Source organism: Mesoplodon bidens, assembly GCF_964165515.1.
Source record: "Mesoplodon bidens genome assembly, chromosome: 1".
NCBI classification, from domain to species: domain Eukaryota; kingdom Metazoa; phylum Chordata; class Mammalia; order Artiodactyla; family Ziphiidae; genus Mesoplodon; species Mesoplodon bidens.
The window spans coordinates 6,498,592-6,520,754 of NC_138176.1; the positions used below are offsets into that span (position 1 = coordinate 6,498,592).

At 48.0% G+C, this 22,163-nt stretch overlaps 1 protein-coding gene across 1 annotated transcript in view; it reads left to right on the forward strand.

Moving 5' to 3' along the window:
• The window catches only part of ADAM12 (ADAM metallopeptidase domain 12), a 408,187-nt gene that overhangs the window by 269,893 nt on the left and 116,131 nt on the right, over positions 1 to 22,163 (forward strand). Inside the window, exons 4-5 of the mRNA XM_081234121.1 lie at positions 2,328 to 2,406; positions 15,958 to 16,034. Coding sequence (XP_081090247.1) covers positions 2,328 to 2,406; positions 15,958 to 16,034 — 156 coding nt within the window. The remainder of the gene's footprint in view (positions 1 to 2,327; positions 2,407 to 15,957; positions 16,035 to 22,163) is intronic.

Genomic DNA, 22,163 nt, shown 5'->3' on the forward strand with positions numbered 1-22,163 from the left:
TGGCAGCGAGCCCGCCCCGGGGGCCCTGTGACACCCCGAGGAGGGACACTTAGGAGATGGGAATTCGAGGCCAAAAGCCGCAGGGAGGTTAACCTCCTCCAGCCAGATTTATCTCCTCCTGAGCAGAGGGAAAGGTGAGGGGTGCGGAAGGGTCCCTGAGCTTTGTCAGTGAGTGTGAGAGGCTGTCTGCCTTTTAGATTTCTGGCACTTTCTTCTCAAACACTCGCTGTTAAGTAGAGCACAACTCAGGCCCGCTGTGAGGGTCTAACTGATTTAAACCAGGCATGTCCTAAATAAATCGAAACCCATATAAAACAGGGAGGTGACTCTCAGTTCTGGACTCGGCTGGGGGAGGGTCTGAGAAATCTGACTTTGTAAGGAACGCTCTCTCATCTGTTACATTTGCAGCGTTGCCACTTTGATTTCTTCCCTTCCACGTTTATCAGGACTCTGGTTGCAAAACCCAACTGGAACCAGCTGAAGCAAAAGAGAGGGGTTTCTTGAGGAAAAGGAAAGGCAAAGTGGGCCCCCAAGGCAACTGGAAGGTTTCCTCTTTTGTGTCCTTTGTCACAGCTGGTGATGGCTAGGTCTTCCCGGGCAGCATCCTCCTGCAGCCAGGGCCAGGCCGGAGGAGGCCCGGAGTGCATTTGTGTGTAGCTTTGAGAACAAAGAGGAAAGACCTCTTCTCCAGAAGCCCTAGCTCCAAGCAGGCTGCAGGGAAGCTTGGAGATTGGTTCGCTTGGGTCCCACACTCATCTCGGGACTGGGGGTGGAGCGACCCCAGCAGAAACTAGTGGTGCAAAGTGCATTCCCCGGGCGGGGAGGGCAGACAGCATCATTGCTGCGTGCTGCACCTCCTGCAAAGTCCAGTATTTAAAACAACTCTCGACTCGTTATTGCCCAGACAGATAAAATCCAGAGATGTTTAGAGCTCTTCCCTGCTTCCCACCAACCTGGCTCCCCAGATGCCAGACCCTGGGGTCTCCTGGCCTTGCCATCCTCTGTCTGGAATGCCCTTCTCCCAGCCCTCCTTTGCCTGGCTGACTCTCCCCGTGTTCTCTCTACAGCCTCCCCCTTTCACTACCCTCCACCTGCTGTGCGTCCGTTCACCCAGTAAGGCTCTGTTCCTGCCTCTGTGACAGCCCCTCCCCTCACTGTATTATGTTTTACCTGTCACCTCCCCAGGCAGTGTCCTTATTTGTCGTTACATCCCAGCAGCTGGTATAGCACCCAGCACGTGGTCGGTGCACGGGAAATACTTGTGGCAGTGACGTTGAGAAGGATAGAATGTGCATATGGCAGCAGAAATCACAAAATCGTCTAAAACCTAAACAAACTCAGGCTCTGCTACCATCAGTGAAGATGTAGTAGATCGCACACAATCTTAGGGTAAATAGAGGTGTTGCTTCTCTACCAAGTCATCTTAGAAATTCAGTATTTCCACGTGTCCAAAAGCATTTTTCCTCACCTTCTACAGCACTGTTTCTAACATTTCATGGTTGTTTTATTTAAATAAATGTATTTATTTTCTTTATTTTTGGCTGCATCGGGCCTTTGTTGCTGCGTGTGGGCTTTCTCTAGTTGCAGCAAGCGGGGGCCTCTCTTGTTGCGGAGCACAGGCTCTAGGCGCACAGGCTCAGTAGTTGTGGTTCGCGGGCTCTAGAGCGCAGGCTCAGTAGTTGTGGCGCACGGGCTTAGTTGCTCCGCGGCACGTGGGATCTTCCCGGACCAGGGCTCGAACCCGTGTCCCCTGCATTGGCAGGCGGATTCTTAACCCCTGCACCACCAGGGAAGCCCCTCATTGTTGTTTTAAACTATACTTTGACATTTTAATATTGACAGCTGGCTCCCTCGCCTGCAGGAGGACTAGTGGGGCCAATATTGTGGGTCCAAAATTATTTTTCCAGTGGGTAGCTTAGCTGCTGATTCTAGATAGTGGGGCCTTGTGACTTCCAGAAGGGTGTTCTCCCAACTCAGAAACCTGCGTGTGCTGTTCATAGCAGGGTGTGTGCACGCGTGTGCGTGTGCACGTATACACGCACACCTGTGTGTGTTGGAGGCCTGAGGTGGGAGCGGGTGAGGAGGGCACCCCGTGCACTCTGGGGGCCCCTGTTCGAAGCACCTGCATCTGAATCTCACCTGCCTGAGTCTCACCCTGGCTGTCCCTGGGTAGCCTGAACAGGTGACGGCCCTATGGGAGCCTCAGCAGGTCATCTATAAAATAAGGAGGGAATCAGATCCATGCCACCCTACAGCCTAGACATCCTCAAGCCACATATCATTGGGATTCTACGCTCATCTTTTATGTTGTTTTTGTTTCCCCACAGAGGTCTCATTGCCAGCAGTTTCACAGAAGCCCACTATCTGCCAGATGGCACTGATGTCTCCCTCACTCGAAATTACACAGTAAGTCGTGCACGCCTGGGCCACCCTGGTACTCTCTGCTATCAAATCTGTGCTTCAGCTCTGCAGCTCTGTTATTCTGAGCAAAGTCACAGGCCTAGATCTCTCACTTAGACCCCGAGAAGAGTGTCAGCATTGCTTACGGTTCAGACGTTCCATTATAACTCCAGAAAAACTCGGCTTTGGCCAGGCATGTGCCAGGACAGTCCTTGAAGGTATGGCTTGACTGCAGGCTGACGCTGAACCCACCTGCCAGTGACCATGGGATGCTAAACTGGGCAAATTCCTCCTGGAAACCAAGCCCAAATTAGAGATGGCTCGAAAGCAGTCACCCCTGGGCTGAACTTAGCTGCATTAAACTTGTAAGTCCCTTAAAGAAATTCAAAGGAAAACTGACTCTGCTTAACCTTTCATAAATGTATCCACCGTGTCCATAGGATTCTGCATCATGGTTGTTGCTGGAATGTGACATTTATCACCTCTTAGCTTTTCTAGTATCTGAAGTTTTATATGTAACTTAGACAAGATGCTAACTTTATTCATTTATTCCTCTTAACAAACGCTTAGTGTGCTCAGGCCCAGGTGTGAATGTGGGCATGAAAGAGAGTTGCTGCCCTCTGAGGACCAGGATGGTTACTTGTTTTAAACACCCATGGGTATTCGTTTTAAAAAGAAGAAGCTTAGAGACAGGCTTTACATTTGCAACTGAAATGTCATCAAGTAGCCATTATTGTCGGCAGAATTTTTGTTAATGCCTGACCAAGCTTGGGAGAGTCAAAGAAATCCCTGGGAAGCAGAAACGAATCAGGGATGTAAGCTCAGAGCACTAAGCTGGTGAGTTGAGGTCACGGGACCCCAACGGGCTATTCAGGACCCAGAGAGAGGACCCTGTGCTTGGGGGTTGGGGCAAAAGAAGTGGGCGTCTGCAAATGAGAATCCCACGAAGGCTGGGGACCCAGAGAGATGCTTCCTCTGTGAAAAAAGGGACAAGTAAAACTTCAGTCCAGAGAAGGGGCAACAGAGAGAATTGTCTCCAGGTGTCCTGGATTGAACAAAGATTTCATAAAAAATAGAGAAAGTGAAACCCCAGCTAGCCTCATAAAGTGTATATTTGGAACGGGTGGACTGGTGTTCAAATTTCTAATACCAGCATAGGAATGGAATTCCCAGTAAATGTTGACCTCAAAACTGGTCCCAAATCAGCAACCCTGCATCCCATGGGCCCAAGCTGAAGTTAACTGAAAACAATTCTGTAGGGATATTTCTACAGCCCAGGTTACCCGAGATTCCCACATCAAAAACCAAGAAGAAGAAGAATATTATCAAAGATGACCCAAAGTCAAAATTACAAAACACACGATTAACAAAAGCCAGCATAAATGACAAGGGAAATGAGAATTAGCTCCTCCAGGAATGCGAGATAATAGGAAAGTCAGAGAAAAATGTGAAATATTTTAAAGAGAACAGAATAGGTCCAATAAAAATTCCAGAGTGAAAATACAGGGGAAAAAAAAACTAAAGAAGCACCAGCAATCCTCCCCCTTCTGCTTAAGCCATGGGATGGGCAGTTTGTTTCTCAGTGGTGTCATTAAGGACCAGTTGTTGGTTTTAAAAGGCAGAAGAGACAGTGAATACAGATTTGTCTCTGTTGAGTTTGTGGTGGGACAGCATAGTAAAGGTGTTCAGTCGGCAGATAGCTATATGACCCTGGAGCACAGGATAAGGATGGAGGCCACAAAAGAAGACCTGAGGGTCCATCTCAGATATAAGTAATCATTGGTGCCCTGACTTCACTTGACTTCTTTTTTTCTCTTTTTTTTCTCCTAAGAGGATGTCATTTATACGCCTTTAGAACTAGCACAAAAGCTCTCCTTACGGTGTAAATTGTTGTTCCAAATAGAAACAGAAGAAAGAGATCCTAGAAATACTTGACAATAGGCTCAAGTCCTCCAAATCTCCCTTATAGATGATAGTGAAGGTGCTTGTTGATTACAGACCATCAAGAAGATGTAAGATATTCTTCCAAAGTTATTTTAATAGTTTCACGTTTTCTGTCTCCATCTCCCTGACCAATTTCCTCTTCTTAGGGCATTTTTGGTCCTTTTTTCTCATCTGGGAAGAAAACATATGATAAGAGAGAAGAAGAAATAGAGGACTAGATAAACGAGGGTCCAACAGCCGCTGGGGCTGTTTGGGACTTGGATTGCGAAGGCTGAAGGCTATAAATCCAGGCATCTTAGAAAACAGCCTGGATGGAAGGGCACTGGAATGTTGATAGTAGTTGTCTCTGGTGGAGACTCTGTATTTTTCTATTTGGGCTGATTGAGGTATATATGGGGTGGTGGGCGGGTTACATTTCTCATCCTCCTCATCTTTCCACGAGGTAACTGTATAGACAGGCAAACACCTCCCCCCACCCTGACTCACCCCCTCACTCCTCCCCATGGAAGCATCTTCTCAGGGAGAGGAGGGCAGGAGGAAGCAAGCCCTGGCAACCGCTGGTCCCTGTTAACTGGGGAGGGGGTACAGCCCCTGCCTCGGAAAGGCTGTGAGCTAGCCTTGCTGTCTTCCCTCAGTCGAGTGTGGTGAGCCCTGCCGGCCCCTCTGTGGAGTATTCCAAGCAATGGTCTCCTGCAGCACCAGCTTCACCAAGATGGGTCCTCAGGCTTGGCTAATAAGAGCAGGATGGGGAGATGAGGGGAGACGAGGCTTAGAAATTACAGGAAGCCTCACTTCTGCCCTGACCTAAGTTGTGTCCTCTGATGGAATATACCAGAAACCCCTCTTTCAGAAGTAATGAAGCGCGTAGTGTATTTTGATCTTCATTGGACTCTTCGAATCTTTCTTCAGTAGGTGAACCAACTGGAGGCTGGGTTAATTGGCACCCCGAAACCTCCAGAAACAGCAAGCATATATTGCTTTTACAATTAGAAAAACAATGACTTTTCTCGTAATCTGGGGCCACCTTCCCCCATTCCTTTGAGTGCCTGTTCTGAGCTGTCAGCCATGTTACTGTAAAGACGGGTGAACAATCTCGTTCACTAAAGAAAACCCTTAGCCCTAGACAGCCCATCTTCCAGCAGAAACCCTTTAAGGGGAGCTCAGGGCCTCATATTGTCTTTCGCGGTGAGGAGACAGATGCAGCTTTGGAGGTTTTGTTTCTACTGACTCAGGCTGGGAAACAAAAAGAAATGTGCTGATTCATCCCCTTTTCCCCCAAAGTCAGCACACGATGGATTTCCCTAAATTTAAAATTATATATAAAATAAGAACCACTTTTTCGCTAGCATCTTTCTTTTTTAAATTTAATCTCTCAACCATCAGTGTAAGCTGGTTGACAAGCAAACTAGTGGCTGATTTTAATTTTGGAATTGATCCCCTGTCTTTTATCTCTCTATTATCCTGACAGGATGAAATGTTTGTGGCTTAAGCCTTTGCTGGCCACATCTAAGGGGAAGATTATGTCTTATACTGTCTCTTTTAATAAGGCCTGTGGGAGACAATGCCCATGATGTTTATGCTATCTATATCCCAAAAGACAACTCTGGGAAAGGCCAGAATGCCCTCCAGAACGTCTCCTAAACGTTGCCAGTGCTTTGGTCCAAACACATCCTTCTATTACGTGCATGTTAACTGAGCATTCCTATTGTGCCAGGCCCTGTGACTCCCACTGACAATAAAAACAGACAGGAGACCCACATGGAGCTGGAGGGTAGAGACTGACATTATTCCAAGAATCACAGACCAAATTAAAATCTGTGCTGAGTGCACCGAAGGAAAGGCAAAGGGGCCTAATCTAGTCTGAGGAATCATGGAAGACTTCATGGAGGAAGGAACATGTGAACCAAGATCTGAAGTTTAAGGAGGCATGAACCAGAGGATGGGAAAGGGAAGGACATTTCTGACTGATGCCAACTTTTACTTGGAAGTGGGGAAATGTCGACAATTTGACAGGGACCAGAGTATGTAGGACTTGGAGGCCAAGGTGACAATTTGGTTGTCATGGAGGAAGATGGGGAAGCCATTAAAAAGTGTCAACCAAGGGGCTTCCCTGGTGGCGCAGTGGTTGAGAGTCTGCCTGCCAATGCACGGGACGCGGGTTCGCTGCCCCAGTCCGGGAAGATCCCATATGCCGCGGAGCGGCTGGGCCCGTGAGCCATGGCCGCTGAGCCTGCGCGTCCGGAGCCTGTGCTCTGCAGCGGGAGAGGCCACAACAGTGAGAGGCCTGCGTACCGCAAAAAAAAAAAAAAAAAAAAAGTGTCAACCAAGGGGATGTCATAACTAGGGATAGACTTTGGAAGATTCCACTGGCTGCAGCTTGAAGGTCATCAGAGGGGCAAGAGCAGAGATGCAGCGAGGTCAGGCCATTGACTCTTGTGGAAGAGCCCAAAGCCCGGGTAAGAGGAGATGGCTGCTGAGACCAGGGGCATGGAGATGGGGAGAAGGAAAAAGATCTGACCTTCTACACCTGAAGGGTTCCGTTTGTTGTATGTGTTTCGCATTCAAAATATTTATGAAAATATTTGCTATAATAGACGTCCAAAGGGGACCTTCAGTATTAACTGAGGCTGGACCATCAGACAGGCATGAAATCCCATATCTTGATCAGAAGTATTGTTTGAGTGACATCCCATTCATTTCCACGGCAAATGTGTTTCCTATCAAAACGGAGTAGAACCTTCTACAATCGGCTAGGACTGAACATGTCAGGGCAAATGGGTATTAGAGAGTCAGCCACATCCCATCTCTGCTAGAGAGCATCTGAAGAGGATGGAAGATGATTCTGGGGGTAGGAGGGAAGGCAGAGACCATTCCCGTCTCGTACAGGTACCAGGTATGAGCTAGGCCTGTTATCACATTCTTAAAAAGTGATTTAAAATGGACTTAACTTCCCTAACATCTCCATACTCTCTGCACGTCTAATTCATCCGCTCTTCCGGGCTTGCCTCTGTCTCAGAAGGCTGCTCCGTCCTCCCACTGACCAAGGCACTACTCACTCACTCTTCCCCTCAGGTCCTCGCCGTGTCCTGTGTTGATTTCCGCCTTCACAGCCACTTTACCCCCCTTCCTGATCCGCTGACCTACCTGCTGCTGCAGCTCAGCTCCTCCCTTCTCCTCGGCTGGAAGACTGTCATGGCCACCTGACGTTTCTCCCCACTTCTCATCTCACCTGTGTTTAATCCAGCCACCACTCCTGCCTACGTGATCCTTCTAGAGCATCTTTTTCTATTTATGCCATTCCCTTTTGCACTTGTGTTTCAGTCCTCACAAATCATCAAGAGCTTCCTCAATGCCTCCTTAATCGAGTCCCAAGTTCTGAGACCAGTATTCCCATTCCATCATGGTGACATACCTTACCTTTTCATGCAGGCATTCATTCACTCATTCATTTATACACCCATTCACCAACAAATGTTTGTTGAGTGCCCAATGTAACATGAAGTAAGCACCAACAACGTGCCAGGCATTGTGCAAAGCGCTTTGCATACATTTTGTTGTTTGATCCTCACAATAAAGCAGTTTTTGCTATTTTTACACCCAGATGAGGAAGCTGAGACATAGAGGGCTTGAGTAACTAGACTAAGCCCCCAGCTAATAAGGATTCAGACTCACACGGCCTGAGTCTAGAATCTGAGCTCCTAACCACTATAATGCAGACAAAACACTGGAGAGTGTCTGTTGTATGTCCATGGCCGTGCTGCTTGTGTTGTGGAATTAGTAATAAAACTGTAGCGAGGTGGATTCAGGAACAGGCTGGCATTCGTTTGCAAAGAGAGAAACCCAGCAGGTACTTCTTGGGGAGAGCAGAGGATGCTCTGCTGACCTGTTGTCCTGGGATATGGGGAGGGGCAGAAAGCCCTCTGGGAATTTGCTGAGTGCATCACTCTGAAGTCCAGTGGAACTGAGCAAGGTCTAGTGCCACGTGGCGGTGTACAGGAGGGAGGGGGACACATTCCCCATCCTCAAGGAACATACCGTCTGACCACAGACAACACGATGCACCCCTGGCAAAGATGCTTTAGGAGCCAAACAATGGAAGAGCCAAATCCACGTGGGATGTGCAGTGAGTTCCCAGAGGAGCTCCAGGTGTGGTGACTTTCCTTCTGTAAAGGTGTCAGGAGAGGCTCCGGGACAGCCTTCTGTCTGGAAGCAGTGTGTGTAGAGGGTGGGTTCAGAAGCCAGGGAGGCAGGCTGCCCAGGCTACAATCCCAGCTTGAGCCCTGAGCCAGCCGGGACCGTGAACACGAAACAGACACTGAACCTGGCGCACAGTCAGGCTTCTAGAAAACTGAGCCCGTTGTAGCCACTGCTCTGCCTTGGTGATGGATTCACAGCATCTCTTAACTACCCTGGACCATCCATTCCTTCTGAAGTCCTTCATGTGTCGAGATAATAGGAGGAGAGAGGGAGCTGCGGGCAAGAAAGGGGTCCCTGAGCTGTGCCGGACGCCAGGCTCTGAAGGCACGTGTCTCTGACCCCGCGCCCACCAAGCCCCTCAAGTCCCTCCCGCTCCTGTTCATCTATCTACACAGTCCCGCACGACAGCCAAGAAGCTTGAGAGCTGTGAGTTAGGAACTAGTGCGGCAGTGTAAGAAAACCACACTCCCTGCTCTCTAAGGGGTCAGCTTTTCTCACACGTGTTCATTCATTCATTCGGCAAACCTACACTGAGCCGGGGTCCAGTGCAGACGGAAATAGACAGGCAGAACATAGCACTTACAGCATAATGGGTTTAAGTACGTGTCGTCATATCCCAGATCTGTGACAGGGACATACATTTCACAGATTGATTCGATCCCTGAGACCCCGGGCAGCAAGTGTCGATCACGTTTTACAAATTAAAAAGAGAGACGGAGTCTCAAAGCACAAGACTTCCAACTCCAGATCGGTCCAGCGCTCTCACTGTGGCAGCCGTGTGTTTCCCGGCCCAGGTTACAGGGCACTCCCAAGGATCGGGAACACAATTTGGTAAGCTGTGTTCTCTCCTGCCAAATGCCAGCACCACAAAGTAACATGAGCGGCCCTTGAGGTTGGTCCTTCCCAATCTTTTAAGCAGACACGGTTCTTGTTAGAGCTGGGAGCAGACATGGCCTAGGGAGCATGGGTGTGCTGACTTACTTCTCAACAATCCATCCTGTACACTCTCAGGGGAAAGCGTAATGTCACTCAGTCAGAGAAACACACGGGGCTGCAAAGTCACTTCTTCCTTTGCTTGAATGCACTGTAACCTTTTTTTCAGTCTCAAGCAAACCCTTGGTATGTGGGGGCCTGATGCTCCGTACAGGGGAGGAAAGGCTGGACCGTAGGTGTGCTGAAACGCAGGTCAGCGGCTCAGGCACACGCACATGCACGTGTGCACACACACACTCACTCACCCTCACACCCCTCCTATCTGCAGATATTTCTGAGTCTAGAAATGACTTTACTTTCCTCGGATTCCCTGAGTGATGAGGCTCTTCTGTACTTGAAAGAGTATTCTGTCCAAGTTTGGATTTTAGGTGACAATTTTTCATCGCAAGGGTGCATGTCCATAGCAGCAAGATGTGGAGAGAAGCTGTCCGGCCTGGGGACGAGAGGCTTGACCTTTAGTCCCTGCTCTGCCGTGAACCAGCTCTGTGACCTTAGACAGTTATTTAACCAGTCGGGGCCTCCGTTTCCACATCTGTTCAGGGAAGGTTGGCCTTGGACGGCCTGAAGTTCCCTTCCAGCTAGAACACTGTGCGATTCAAATGCTACATCAAGACAGTTTGTCATATTGCATATAGCAGGGGAGGCCCTTTAAAGTTCCCAAGGAAAAGAACACCGAAAATAATTTTTGCTCAGCCTACTCCCTAATGGAATTTGTCTGCTCACAGGTCCTTTTTAATCACGAGGTCAGGCCACTTTTGTTAGCAATTTAGCATATAAAGTTCCTTTCTTTCTAGTCCACTGAGAGTTGGGTAACAGAATTGTTATTTTACTTCCCGTATGGCATAGAGTTGAGGGCTACTATTTTCAAGCTCAAGTGTTCTTATTCTATATCCTCTTCCCCACCATTATATTTGATTGATAGTATTAAACAGAAGGAGAGTTTATTTTACCGGAGGGGGGAAATGCATTAGGTTAAGTAATAAGTATATAAAATAAATGGTTAGAGGTTTTGTAAAGGAAAAGATGTAATTTTGTGGTTATGCATGTTTGGGACTATTTTCTCTTATGTTTTGCTGGTAGAAAGAGAATGTATTGGATCAGCAGAACTAGGCCAAGACGGCTGTGCAAATAAGATGATGTCTTGTTCAGCCACGTCTTTAGAGACGTGAGCATGAGAGAAAGAAAGAGACGGTATGGTTTGACTCTCTTGAGGCAATTGGGAGGGGATGCAGTTGGGGAGGCTTGCAAGGGTAATTGTTGTGATCGACAGATCCAGTGGGCCCTGGGGCCCAAGACCTCCAAGGCATGATGGATGCCTGCATCTCTCAGAGGTGTGGCCACATCCAGATCCAACAGGCCACGTGTTTGCGAATCTACAAGGCCCGGCAGGTTCCTGCCTGTTAACATCAGTCTGTAGGAGGCAACCTGGCCCTCAGATATGGGGACACACACTCACCTGGAGACTTTGCTGAGTGGGCACTGCTGGCCCCCATGTGATGCTGCCTGCACTTCTCTCTCTCGACCCTGGCCACCGCCAAGGGGGATCAAGCCCCCCAGAGGAGTAGGAACGTACGTCTCCTCCACTCCCCATGGTCAAATTCCCCAACCAATTATGTGACACCTCGTGTGATGAGTCTGTCTCTCTGATTTGTCAGTTTATCTATATGATGACTTCTATATTATAAAAACCAAATCACATTTATCTAAACATTTAGTTAATCATATTGAAAAAAAAAAAAAAAAAAAACTTCATGAGATTGCAATTGTCCTGGAGGATCTGGAATTTGGAGTTCTAGTAATAGTCCAGAGTGAGCAATGGGCTTGCTAGTCAACTGTCTGAAGGTGAACAGAAGATAGTTTTAGAGCTAAGAAATGAGGTGTTAACTCTGGTACTGACTAAGAGAGTTGGGGTTGTTTACGGACCAGAGTACAAGAGCTAGAATCCACCCGCTCCTCTTTTTTTTCTTCACCCCCTCCTCTTTTATAAACAATAATTCAGCCCAGTTGTTGAACTGGAAATTAATTTTATACTAATTTGTTCTCAGCTCATTCTTTAATAAGCTTATATTTCTGGGTATTTAATTTGAAAGCACATTTGATAAGTAATCTATTAAAAAGTAAATCGACCCTGAGAATAAATGAGTTTGAAATTTCAAAGGTTGATCATTAAGACTATTGTCACCATTTGGTTTTTAATTTTTTAACCAATACTTGGTTTCGTATAGCAACATTTCACAGTTATCTAAAATGGAGCAAAGTATTTAATGTACAAGACCCTCAAAGATGAGTAAGTCAAAAACCAGTGATGCTCGTTCCCCCAGGCAGCCTAACTTATAACACCAGCTGGGTCCCTTCACTTCCTGAGTCATCTCAGCTCCAACATGTCTGCTGGGTTCCCAGGGCTGAAATCCCCCCACCCTGTGCAGAGGGGACCAGGCCGCTCTGATGCCCTGGGGCATTACAATCCAGTTACACAACCTCCCCATGTTTAGAGGATTGTTATCATGACTCCCTTAAGTACGCAAAGCTAGAGTTACCTAGAGAGGGGGAACCATGGAGCCTTTCAAAAGTTACTTCCCATGGAAACCGAAGAGGCAGGCTGGCAGCAAGGGTCCCCCATGGCCTGGCGGGATGCCTGGCGGCTGGCTGGGCAGTGTCCCCCAGGACTATCCCTCGTGCCCCCTTCCCTGGGCCACGTGCTCACTGAAGAGGACACCCTCGCCAGAGGAGAAATGGGACAGTGAGTCTGCCTCCACGCCCGAATCTCCCAGCCAAGCAGACAAAGCCCCTCCCTGAACTGTCCCCCTCCCCCACTGCCCATGTTTGTGCATGTGCTTTCCCTCTGTGGGCAGTCCCCTCTCCCACCTCTGTCCCTGGCCACCGGGCCACCCCACTCCTCAACGTTGTATGGGGGTCAAAAAGGAGGCCCAGAAAATGTCATTATTTCCAGCTGGTATAGTCAACAACATAAAAACTCCAAGCTATGCTACAAATTGTTAAGCTGATAAGATGGCCCAGCAGGAGTCTGTGATACAAGATCAACTTGAAAAAATAAAAAAGCTTTCCTTTACATTAAATATAACTGTGTATAAGATGTAATAGATAAAAAGGCCCTATTTATGATATCAACAAGCCTATACAATACCTAGACATAAGCCAAGTGAAAACTTTCCAAAGCCGTTCAAAAAAAGAAAACATCTAAAACTAGGCAGAAGGACATAAAAATGGCCTTATTATGTGGAGAGACATACCGTGTATATGAATAGAAAAACTTCTTATTTGAAAACTACAAATCCTGACTAAAATGACCTCTACATTCAAATTAGTCAAGCTGAAATCTCAAAGGATTATTGCAAAGCTTAAAATTTGATTCTAAAATTCACCTGAAAGAGAAAATAGGCAATAATACTGTAGAAACTTCTGAAGAAAAAATAGTATCAAAAGAAAACTCACTCTCAACAAGGTTGCCAAGACAAATTGGGAACAGAATCGTTTTCTAACAAATGGTTCAGGGCACCTGGATATCCACAAGCAGAAGAGTGAAATTGGAGCCCTACTTTAAGCATATACAAAAATTAATTCAAAGTGAATCAAACATCTAAATGTAAGAGCTAAACCTATAAAACTCTTAAAACATAGGTGTAAGTCTTTATCACCTTAGGTTAGGTAAGGGTCTCTCAGATATGGCACCTAAAGCATAAGCAACCAAATTAAGAAAATAGAGAGCTTGGACCTCATCAAAATGATCAGCTTTTGTGCTACAAAAGACATCAAGAAAGTGAAAAGACAACCCGCAAAATGGGAGAAAATATTTGCGAATCATATCTTTGGTAAGGGTCTAGAATCTAGGGTATATAAAGAACTCTTCCAACTTAACAATAAAAAGACAAAGAAAAAATTAAAAAATAGACAAAGGATTTGAATAGACGTCTCTCCAGAAAAGATGCATAAATGGCCAATAAACATGTGAAAAGATGTCCAACGTCATACGTTATTAGGAAAATGAAAATCAAAACCACAGTGAGACGCTACTTCACATATACTAGGATGGGTGTAATCAACATCATAGACAATAACAAATGTGGGTGAGGATGTGGACAAGTTCATACATTCATCCCATACACTGAGAGTGTAAAATGGTTCAGCTGCTTGGGAAAAATATGGCAGTACTTCAGAATGTAAACAGAGTCACCATAAGATCCAGCAATCCCACTTACAGATATATAACCATATACCTACCCATAGTGTATACCCAAGAACCAAAAAAATATGTCCACACAAAAACTTGTACATAAATGTTCATGGCAGCATTATTCATAATAGTCTAAATGTGGAAACAGCCCAAATCCCCAGCAACCGATGAATGGGAAAACAAAATTTGGTATATCCCTACAATGTCATTTTATTCAGCAAAAAAAAAAAAAAGAATGAAGTACTAATACTTGCTACAACATGAATGAACCTTGAATACATTATGCTAAGTAAAGGAAGCCAGACACAAAAGGCCACATTTTGTATGATTCCACTTAACATGAAATGAAATGAAATGAAATGAAATGAATAGAATAGGCAAATCCATAGAGACGGGAAGTAGTTTAGTGGTTGCCAGGGGTGGCTAATGGGAAGTGTCTGCTAATGAGTGTGAGGTTTCCTTTTGGGGTGATGAAAATATTTTGGAATTAGATGTGATGGGTGCACAACATTATGAATGTACTAACACCCATAATAGTATGCTTTTAAAAGGTGGATGTTATGGTATGTGAATTTAATCACAATCAAAAAAGAGGACTTGCTCTGATATCAAAATGTTCCTATAGAATAACAGGAATTAAAACAGTGTGGTGTTGGCTCAGGAATGGACAGGTGGAGGTTTGCCTCCGTGGACCAGCACAGAGAACATGGAGATGGAGCCACATACATAGGTGGGCATTCGATGTCTGACAAGGTGACATTTCAAATCAGTAAGAAAAGGAAAATGGTGGTGAAGAACAGCTGTCTCTTAGTTTGTGGGGAAGGTTGGATTCCAACCTCATACCTCCACAAGAATGAATTCCAATGTAGATTAAAGAACTAATTCTAAGAACTAATTCTAAGAAATAGAAGGAAATAAGAGAGGACATATGTATAACCTTGAAGAAAGCCATCTTAAGTTAACAATACACAATATGCATAAATTTGATTGTATAAGAATGGAAACTTGCAATAAATACAATAAAAGATATCGTAAGTCAGTTAAGAAGACATTTCTCACATAATTAATATCCTGAATATATAAAGAACTTCCAGAATCAATAAGAAAAAGTCAAAGTAACAAATGTTCTGCAGCACTCCCTTCCTGTGATTGCCTTTTCAGATGATCCCAAAATTTTGTCCTCTGTTCAGTGACAAAGAGATCATCTTGGCCCCTTTTTCATGATATGGGATTTCCCTGGCCACTCAATCTCATCCGGCCCTCTTTCTTACCAAAGTCAAGGTGGTCTTTGGAATGTTGTCCCTGTCGGGCAGGACAACTGGACACCCTGCCCTGCCCTGGAAAAAGTGATTAACTGTGGTCCTGATTGAAGGAGCTGTGTGCTGAGGCTGAAACCCCAGCATCCACTTCTCCTGTCCCTTAGAAGACACAGCCCTTTGCCTCGGGACCGCACGCCGCTGGCATTCAGAGGCCTTGAATGAGGAACACTAAGTGCACTTAGCGTTTCTTGCCAGCCAGCCACTTAACTGGGGCTGCAACATAACATTTGTTCAACAATAAAATTAACCTTGATTCCGGACAGATATCTATCTTCACTAAGGACGTGTCCGTGCTGTGGTTTCTTTTTGCAAGTGACATTATTAAAGAAATGGAATATTGCAGGCATGTCACCCAAGGACTTTTGTCTTAGAAGACCTTCCTATTTTTCTCTCCTGCTAAGAGAGTCTTTCTGCTCTCAATTGGGCAGTTCATGAAGGTACCCGCTATGTCTCCTCACCCCCTTCCTCTCGTAGCCTTTTCTGTTTTCATAAGCCATAGATTGGGCCTCATTTTATCGCATTTCACAGTGTGCTTAAATACCCCACACAGTTCCTCATCTCATTACAAAAGACAATTTGTAATGTGCAAAATCACACAATGTGATTTGTTCAGCTGCTGGAGTTTGTAAAACCTTCCACATCAGGGCTTTCCTGAAGGGTGTCAGAGAGACGAGAATGGAACCGGGATGCAATTAGAAACCCTGTTGATAATCTCTAAGTAAATCAGATATTCCTGCCATAGATCCTGGCTGGGTCACGTGGGGCTGGCATGAAACATTAAGACCGCTGGCTGGTTCAATATTTTATGCAAAAGGAAATTCTGTAGCTGAAAACAAGATGATTGGAGGCTGTTGGTTTATTGTGAGTGGACAAGAAGACAGCATGACTGAACCGACTTTCTCCTCCTTTCAGGGTCACTGTTACTACCATGGACACGTGCAGGGCTATTCTGGTTCCACGGTCAGTCTCAGCACTTGTTCTGGTCTCAGGTAAGTGACCTTGACAGTGGCAGCTCTGGCCTTAAGCACAGCTACCGCAGACCACCCCCTTCTCCAATCGCTCTAAAGCACTAGAGTGACGGACCTCGCCCCTGCCTGGCAGAACCGAGGAGCCCTTGCCTGGCAATGCGGAGGGCACCGCACCCCCCCCCCCAACTCCCATCTCAGCTCGCCTTCCTTCGCCGCTCCTCTTTCGAGGCCATCCTCAGGTCTGGTAGGTTGGCTGGGTTTCAGCAGCCAAGGATTTGGGGAATATCTTTTGTTTTTGTGGCTCGATGTCAAACAACTCCCAGTGTTAAAAAAAATAGGACATTAGGTATTAGCATTTCAGCTGCTTGCTTAATAAAAATGAAAAGGGCCTCTTCTCACTAGGACACAAAGTGAGGGGCTGACTGAGCACAGATCCAGGTGAGCTGAGTACGGGCCTGGGTGGCAGGGACCCCTGCCCGACGCAGGAAACAATCCCTTCTGCTGCCGAGGACGAGCCAGCCCTGCCTTCCAGTCGCAGCAACTGACCCCGGCGGGCTCTGTGGGCTCCCCAGGAAAACCAGTCTTGACAGATTCCCAGCTGCCTCAGCCTCTTGACTGGGTTTATCTATCTAGTTTGTGAACTAGCAGCTTGTGTCCTCAAAGTCCTGCTTTGCTTTGGCCGCTGCCACCAGAGTGTGGGTCTGCGGAGGGAAGGACGGAGGGCCTGGGACAGCGGCGGCCCAGGGAACGCAGGACTGTGCGCCGTGGGTCTGCGAGTACTGCATGCCATGGCGGAGAAGGAACCTCGGTGCACACCCCGCACACACAACATACACACCACAGACACACAATATACCACACACACATTCACACCACAGACACATACATAATATACCACACACACCACAGACATACACACCACACACACACACAATATACCACACACACCACACACACACAACATACACACCACACACACACAGTATACCACACACACACAACATACACACCACACACACACAATATACCACACACACACAACATACACACCACACATACAATATACCACACACACCACACACAATATACCACACACACAACACACAACATACAGACACACAATATACCACACACACCACATTCACACCACAGACACATACATAATATACCACAGGGCTTCCCTGGTGGCGCAGTGGTTGAGAGTCCGCCTGCTGATGCAGGGGACACGGGTTCGTGCCCTGGTCCGGGAAGATCCCACATGCCGTGGAGTGGCTGGGCCCGTGAGCCGTGGCCGCTGAGGCTGCGCGTCCAGAGCCTGTGCTCCGCAAAGGGAGAGGCCACAGCAGTGAGAGGCCTGCGTACCGCAAAAAAAAAAAAAAAAGAAAAAAACGATAATAATAATAATAATAATATACCACACACACCACAGACATACACACCACAGACATACAATATACCACACACACCACAGACACACACAATATACCACACACACAACATACACACCACAGACATACACAATATACCACACACACAACATACACACCACACACACAATATACCACACACACAACATGCACACCACAGACACACACACAATATACCACACACACCACACACACAATATACCACACACACAACATACACACCACACACACAATATACCACACACATGCACACCATAGACACACACACAATATACCACACACACCACATACACACCACACAATATACTACACACACCACACATACACACCTTAGCACACATGTACCACACACTATATACCACACACCAAAACACACACAGTACAAGCACCACAGACACCCTGTAACACACACACAATTTATCACACACGACATACCACACATATCAACACAACACACACACAACATGCCACACACAACATACCCCAGGCACACAATGCACCTTGGACAACTCAGCACACGTAACACACTACACATGACGGGAGCGAAGTGGAGATTGGGGTCCTGGTCAGGGTTTAGCGGCTGTGGATGGAGACAGACGCCCCACGCAGGGGGAGCGGAAGCGGCGCTCTTGGCAACCTTGCCTCCCGTGAGTCCTGCGGCGCTGTGAGCAATCACAGGTACTCTTGAATTAATGAGTAATCGTGTTGGCGGCTCTTATGGACAGACAGTACAGCCGCTAGTGGACGGAATTCTCCAGAATAACAGCACCCTAGTCTGGCCGCAGCCTGGTCAGCACGTGCAGCCCTGGGCCCAGCTGGCGGCTAGACCGGTCCGAGGGAGGGTGCAGCTGGGCCTCCGGCCGCACGTCCCCCTGCCCGTCCTTTCCTGGGGCATCCCTGCCCCACGTGCGCCCCCAACCCCCCCCGACCCCCAACACGTGTCCCCCCGCCCGCTGCCGTTCTTCATGGCGTGGACCACCTGTGCGCCTTACATGCACGTGAAGGAGGGCCTCGCCGCACGCCCTGCAGCCGGTGTCCGCCCTCGGCATCGTTTAGGCATCGTCCTTCCTGGCGCGTGAGGGCGGCCTCTTCCCTCACCACGCACAGCCTTCCGTTCCACAAACACCCGCGTTTCCTCCCCTCGTTTTCTCCGCCACGTGCATTTAGGTGGTTTCCAGTCTCTCTCAGCTGCCAACGACCGGCCCCGCAGGCCTCGGGCTCCGTGACCCGGGCGCGGCTCGGATGGAGGCGCCCGAAGGAGGGAAGGGTGTGACCTGCCCAGTCCTGCCGCCGTGTCCTGCCAGCGTGCCCGCCCCGTTTCCACTCTGACCATCAGAGGACGGGGGTTCTGTTTCCTCTCATCTCCCCCAGTCCTTGAGATACCAGATTCATTTTTAAGTATTTACCATTGGAATCTAACAGTCTGTCCAGAACTGACTCCCCTCCCACTTCTCCCACTCCAGTCCTACGCAGGGAAACCACAGCAGCAAACGTGGGCTGGGGTGAGGAGGTGACGGGAACACTCAGGAACGCATCAGGGGGAGGGCAGTTTGCGGGGGACCATGAGTCCCCAGGGCACAGTGGGAAGGTTTGAAGGGCTGAGGGAGGCGGGTGGGATCAGTTAGAGGACTGAAGGGCTGTGTGGGGCTAAGGGCCCAGTTCTCCTGGAAAACCAGGGCACAGGCACCTGGAGGACACAGAGATGAAGGACAGGGTGGGGTCAGCCCCGCTGGCATCTGGGCCAAGGTGAGTGACCAATTGGAGGTAGGCCCTCTGGGATCATCAGATAGATGTCCGTGCCCCCGAGCACAATAGCCCAAGCAGTGACCAGTCACTGGGCCTCCCTGAGCGCCAGTTGCCTTGTATTTAAAATGGAGATAAAGACTCTAGCTGAGACTGGTGGTTGTGAAAATAAGTACAATGACCCATGGGAAAGCCCAGCCCTGTGCCTGACCTTGAGTGAGCAGCCAATGGAAAAACCATCAGCCACTTGAGACAGTCTTACATTCTTTGATTCTGGGACTGGGCCAGTCAGGGAGGCGTGACCGTGCCGTGTTTCTGGGTTAATTCCATGCAGAGCCACACTGCTCCTACGAGGGCCGGGTGGAGCACACAGGACCACACACACCTGAGAATTACAGTCACCCCTCTCCTGTGTGGTGGCCAATACACCTGAAAGTAGAGAGTCTCTAACACATACATGGGAAGTCGGCACTTTACTCTGGAACCTAAAAGATGGACCTGTTTTGAAGGCTAGATATTTCCAACCTTCAAATTAATATAGAGGTCACTGTGTGCAAAGAACATAGAAGCTAATTCAAACTGGCTTAAAGACCAAGCATAGAGGTAGATTCATGCTATCGAAAAGTCCAGAGGTGGCTTCAGGTATGACTGGTTCCAGGGCCTAACTGATGTTATCAGAATCCATTCTCTCTCCATCTTTGGCCTCTACCTTCTTCTGTGTTGATTTCATTCTCAGGCACTGTTTATTTTTGCGGTGACAGAGGGTCTTCAGGCAGCTCCAGACTTACATCCTCAGAGGGCAAGTAGAAGAATGAGGACCCTTAAGCTCAGCAAAAGTCCTCAAAATGCAACTTATTGTCCCTCACTGGGTCATGGGCCCCTCCCTGAAACAATCAGGCTCTAGGCGTGCGGGCTTCAGTAGTTATGCCATGTGGGCTCAGTAGCTGTGGCTCGCGGGCTCTAGAGTGCAGGCTCAGTAGTTGTGGTGCACGGGCTCAGTTGCTCTGTGGCATGGGGGATCCTCCCGGACCAGGGCTCGAGCCCGTGTCCCCTGCATTGGCAGGCAGACTCCCAACCACTGCGCCACCAGGGAAGTGGTGGGTGGAATGCTCTAAATTAACAGATTATGTGCCCAACCCCTGGGCCAGGCTGAGTGTGAACCACACCCAGCCTCAGGGGCTGGTGCGGGTTGGGGAGAAGGGTGGGTACATGAAGGAAAACCAGAAAAAGGACAGATGAGGGCCAGGGACACACAGAAACTACAGGCCAACTCCAACAACCGCTTCCACATGTTTGTGAAAACTCTAAGCTAGCGAAACTTAGACCGGGCATACATGGAGACGTCCGGGTTGGTCTGATAACTTTCAGGTGGTTTTCATAGAGTATCAAACCCTTGATGGATAAAGAGATGAGGGTATCTTCAAGGGAATTCCTAATAGCTCCTTTTTACACTAAATAAAACAATCTGCAAACCAGTGACATTAACTAATTAGTTTTAAATTATGAAGATGAATGACTGGGTAGAGTATTCCTGAGTAACATTTAAATAGGACAGATCTGCCCCCTGTGCTTGGCCTTGCCACTTGCTCTCTACTCCCTGTCCTTCATCCCAGGCCTGCCCTCCAAAGACACAGGTAAGTAGCAGGGTCCCCGGTTTCTCCCTCACAGAGGGGTCCATCTCTCTGACCAGATTCTGCAGAGCGTCTGAGTCTCAGGACCATCTCCTGTCTCCGGCACCTGGAGAATGTCCACCCGCCCCACCCCGGGTACCTGGCACAGAGCACAACTTGGCAAAGAGGAATACTGTGAAATACTTATGGCTGGGGTTCCAGGAAGAGTCAGGGGAGTGAGTGCTGCATCATCTGGTGTCAACCACCAAGACGGGGTGGGAACACTGACGGAGCAGGCTGCTGCCTGGGGATGGAGCTCCTGAGAATTTTAATTTCCCAGATCTTTGTGCTGTTGTTACAAAAGCAGCAGACCATGCATCAACAGAGAAATTCCGGAGTTATGTAGTCAACTTTATGATCTTGCGAGGAGAGAATCAGACCAGAGACAAAGCTGTGTTCGATCAACTGCTTCCTGGCAGAAGAATCAATCGAGAGGGGAAGTAAAAATGCAACTAGAGTAGCACCAGCCTGGTAGATTTTGAGAAAGAATATAGGATTAAAAATTATGTGAAATATGGTGTGACCCCAAAATACATTCAGAGCTAGGAATGTGGAGGAAAACTCGAGTGTCCTAGGGGATGCATTAATTAGAGCCCAGCAGATTACAGTTTTGCAGAGAAAAAGCAGAGAAGGAACATCCTGCTTTGCTTCAAAAAGGCTGATCAAAGACGGGCAGGCAAGGAAAGCTCTGTCCTGGAAGAGAGAAGAGACTAGGGAAGCAAACAAGTCATCCTTCTTCATTTGAAGCTTGAAGGGGAGAAGATAAGGAGAGAGAAACGCGTGGAGATCCCAGCAGAAAGGGAGATTAAAGAGGAAACAGCTCTTGAATGGAGGGAATGAAGTGCAACGTGGAAAATAGGCCATAAAAACGAGTGCCGCCATAGAGCTTATCCTTCCTTTGAAAGGACTCCAAGTCAAACGGGAAGTTCGGGCCATAAGTTAGTTTTGTACCATATCACATGTCTCCCCAAGATGCCCAGCCCTCGTTAGCACAGTGTCAGCGCAGCGTTCATGGTTCTCCTGGTCTCTGTTGTTGCTCCCGCGGCTTCGTGCCTCAGCCCTGCTCCTGCGTCCCTAAGCCCACGAGCATCCCCATGAGCACCAGATGCCCCCTGACACTGTCATGCCTGGGTACCATGTTCCAGTGATGTGGAGAGAATTCTGCCCCGTCCCAGAGGAGCTTAGCCGCTGTGTTTTGTAATGGGACAGACGTCCAGTCCTGGCTTGCTCCTGCCAGGGCATCCAAATAGCCATGTCCCTGTGTCCTGATCTGATTCACAAACACCACATTGCTGTCCCCTTCCAGCTGC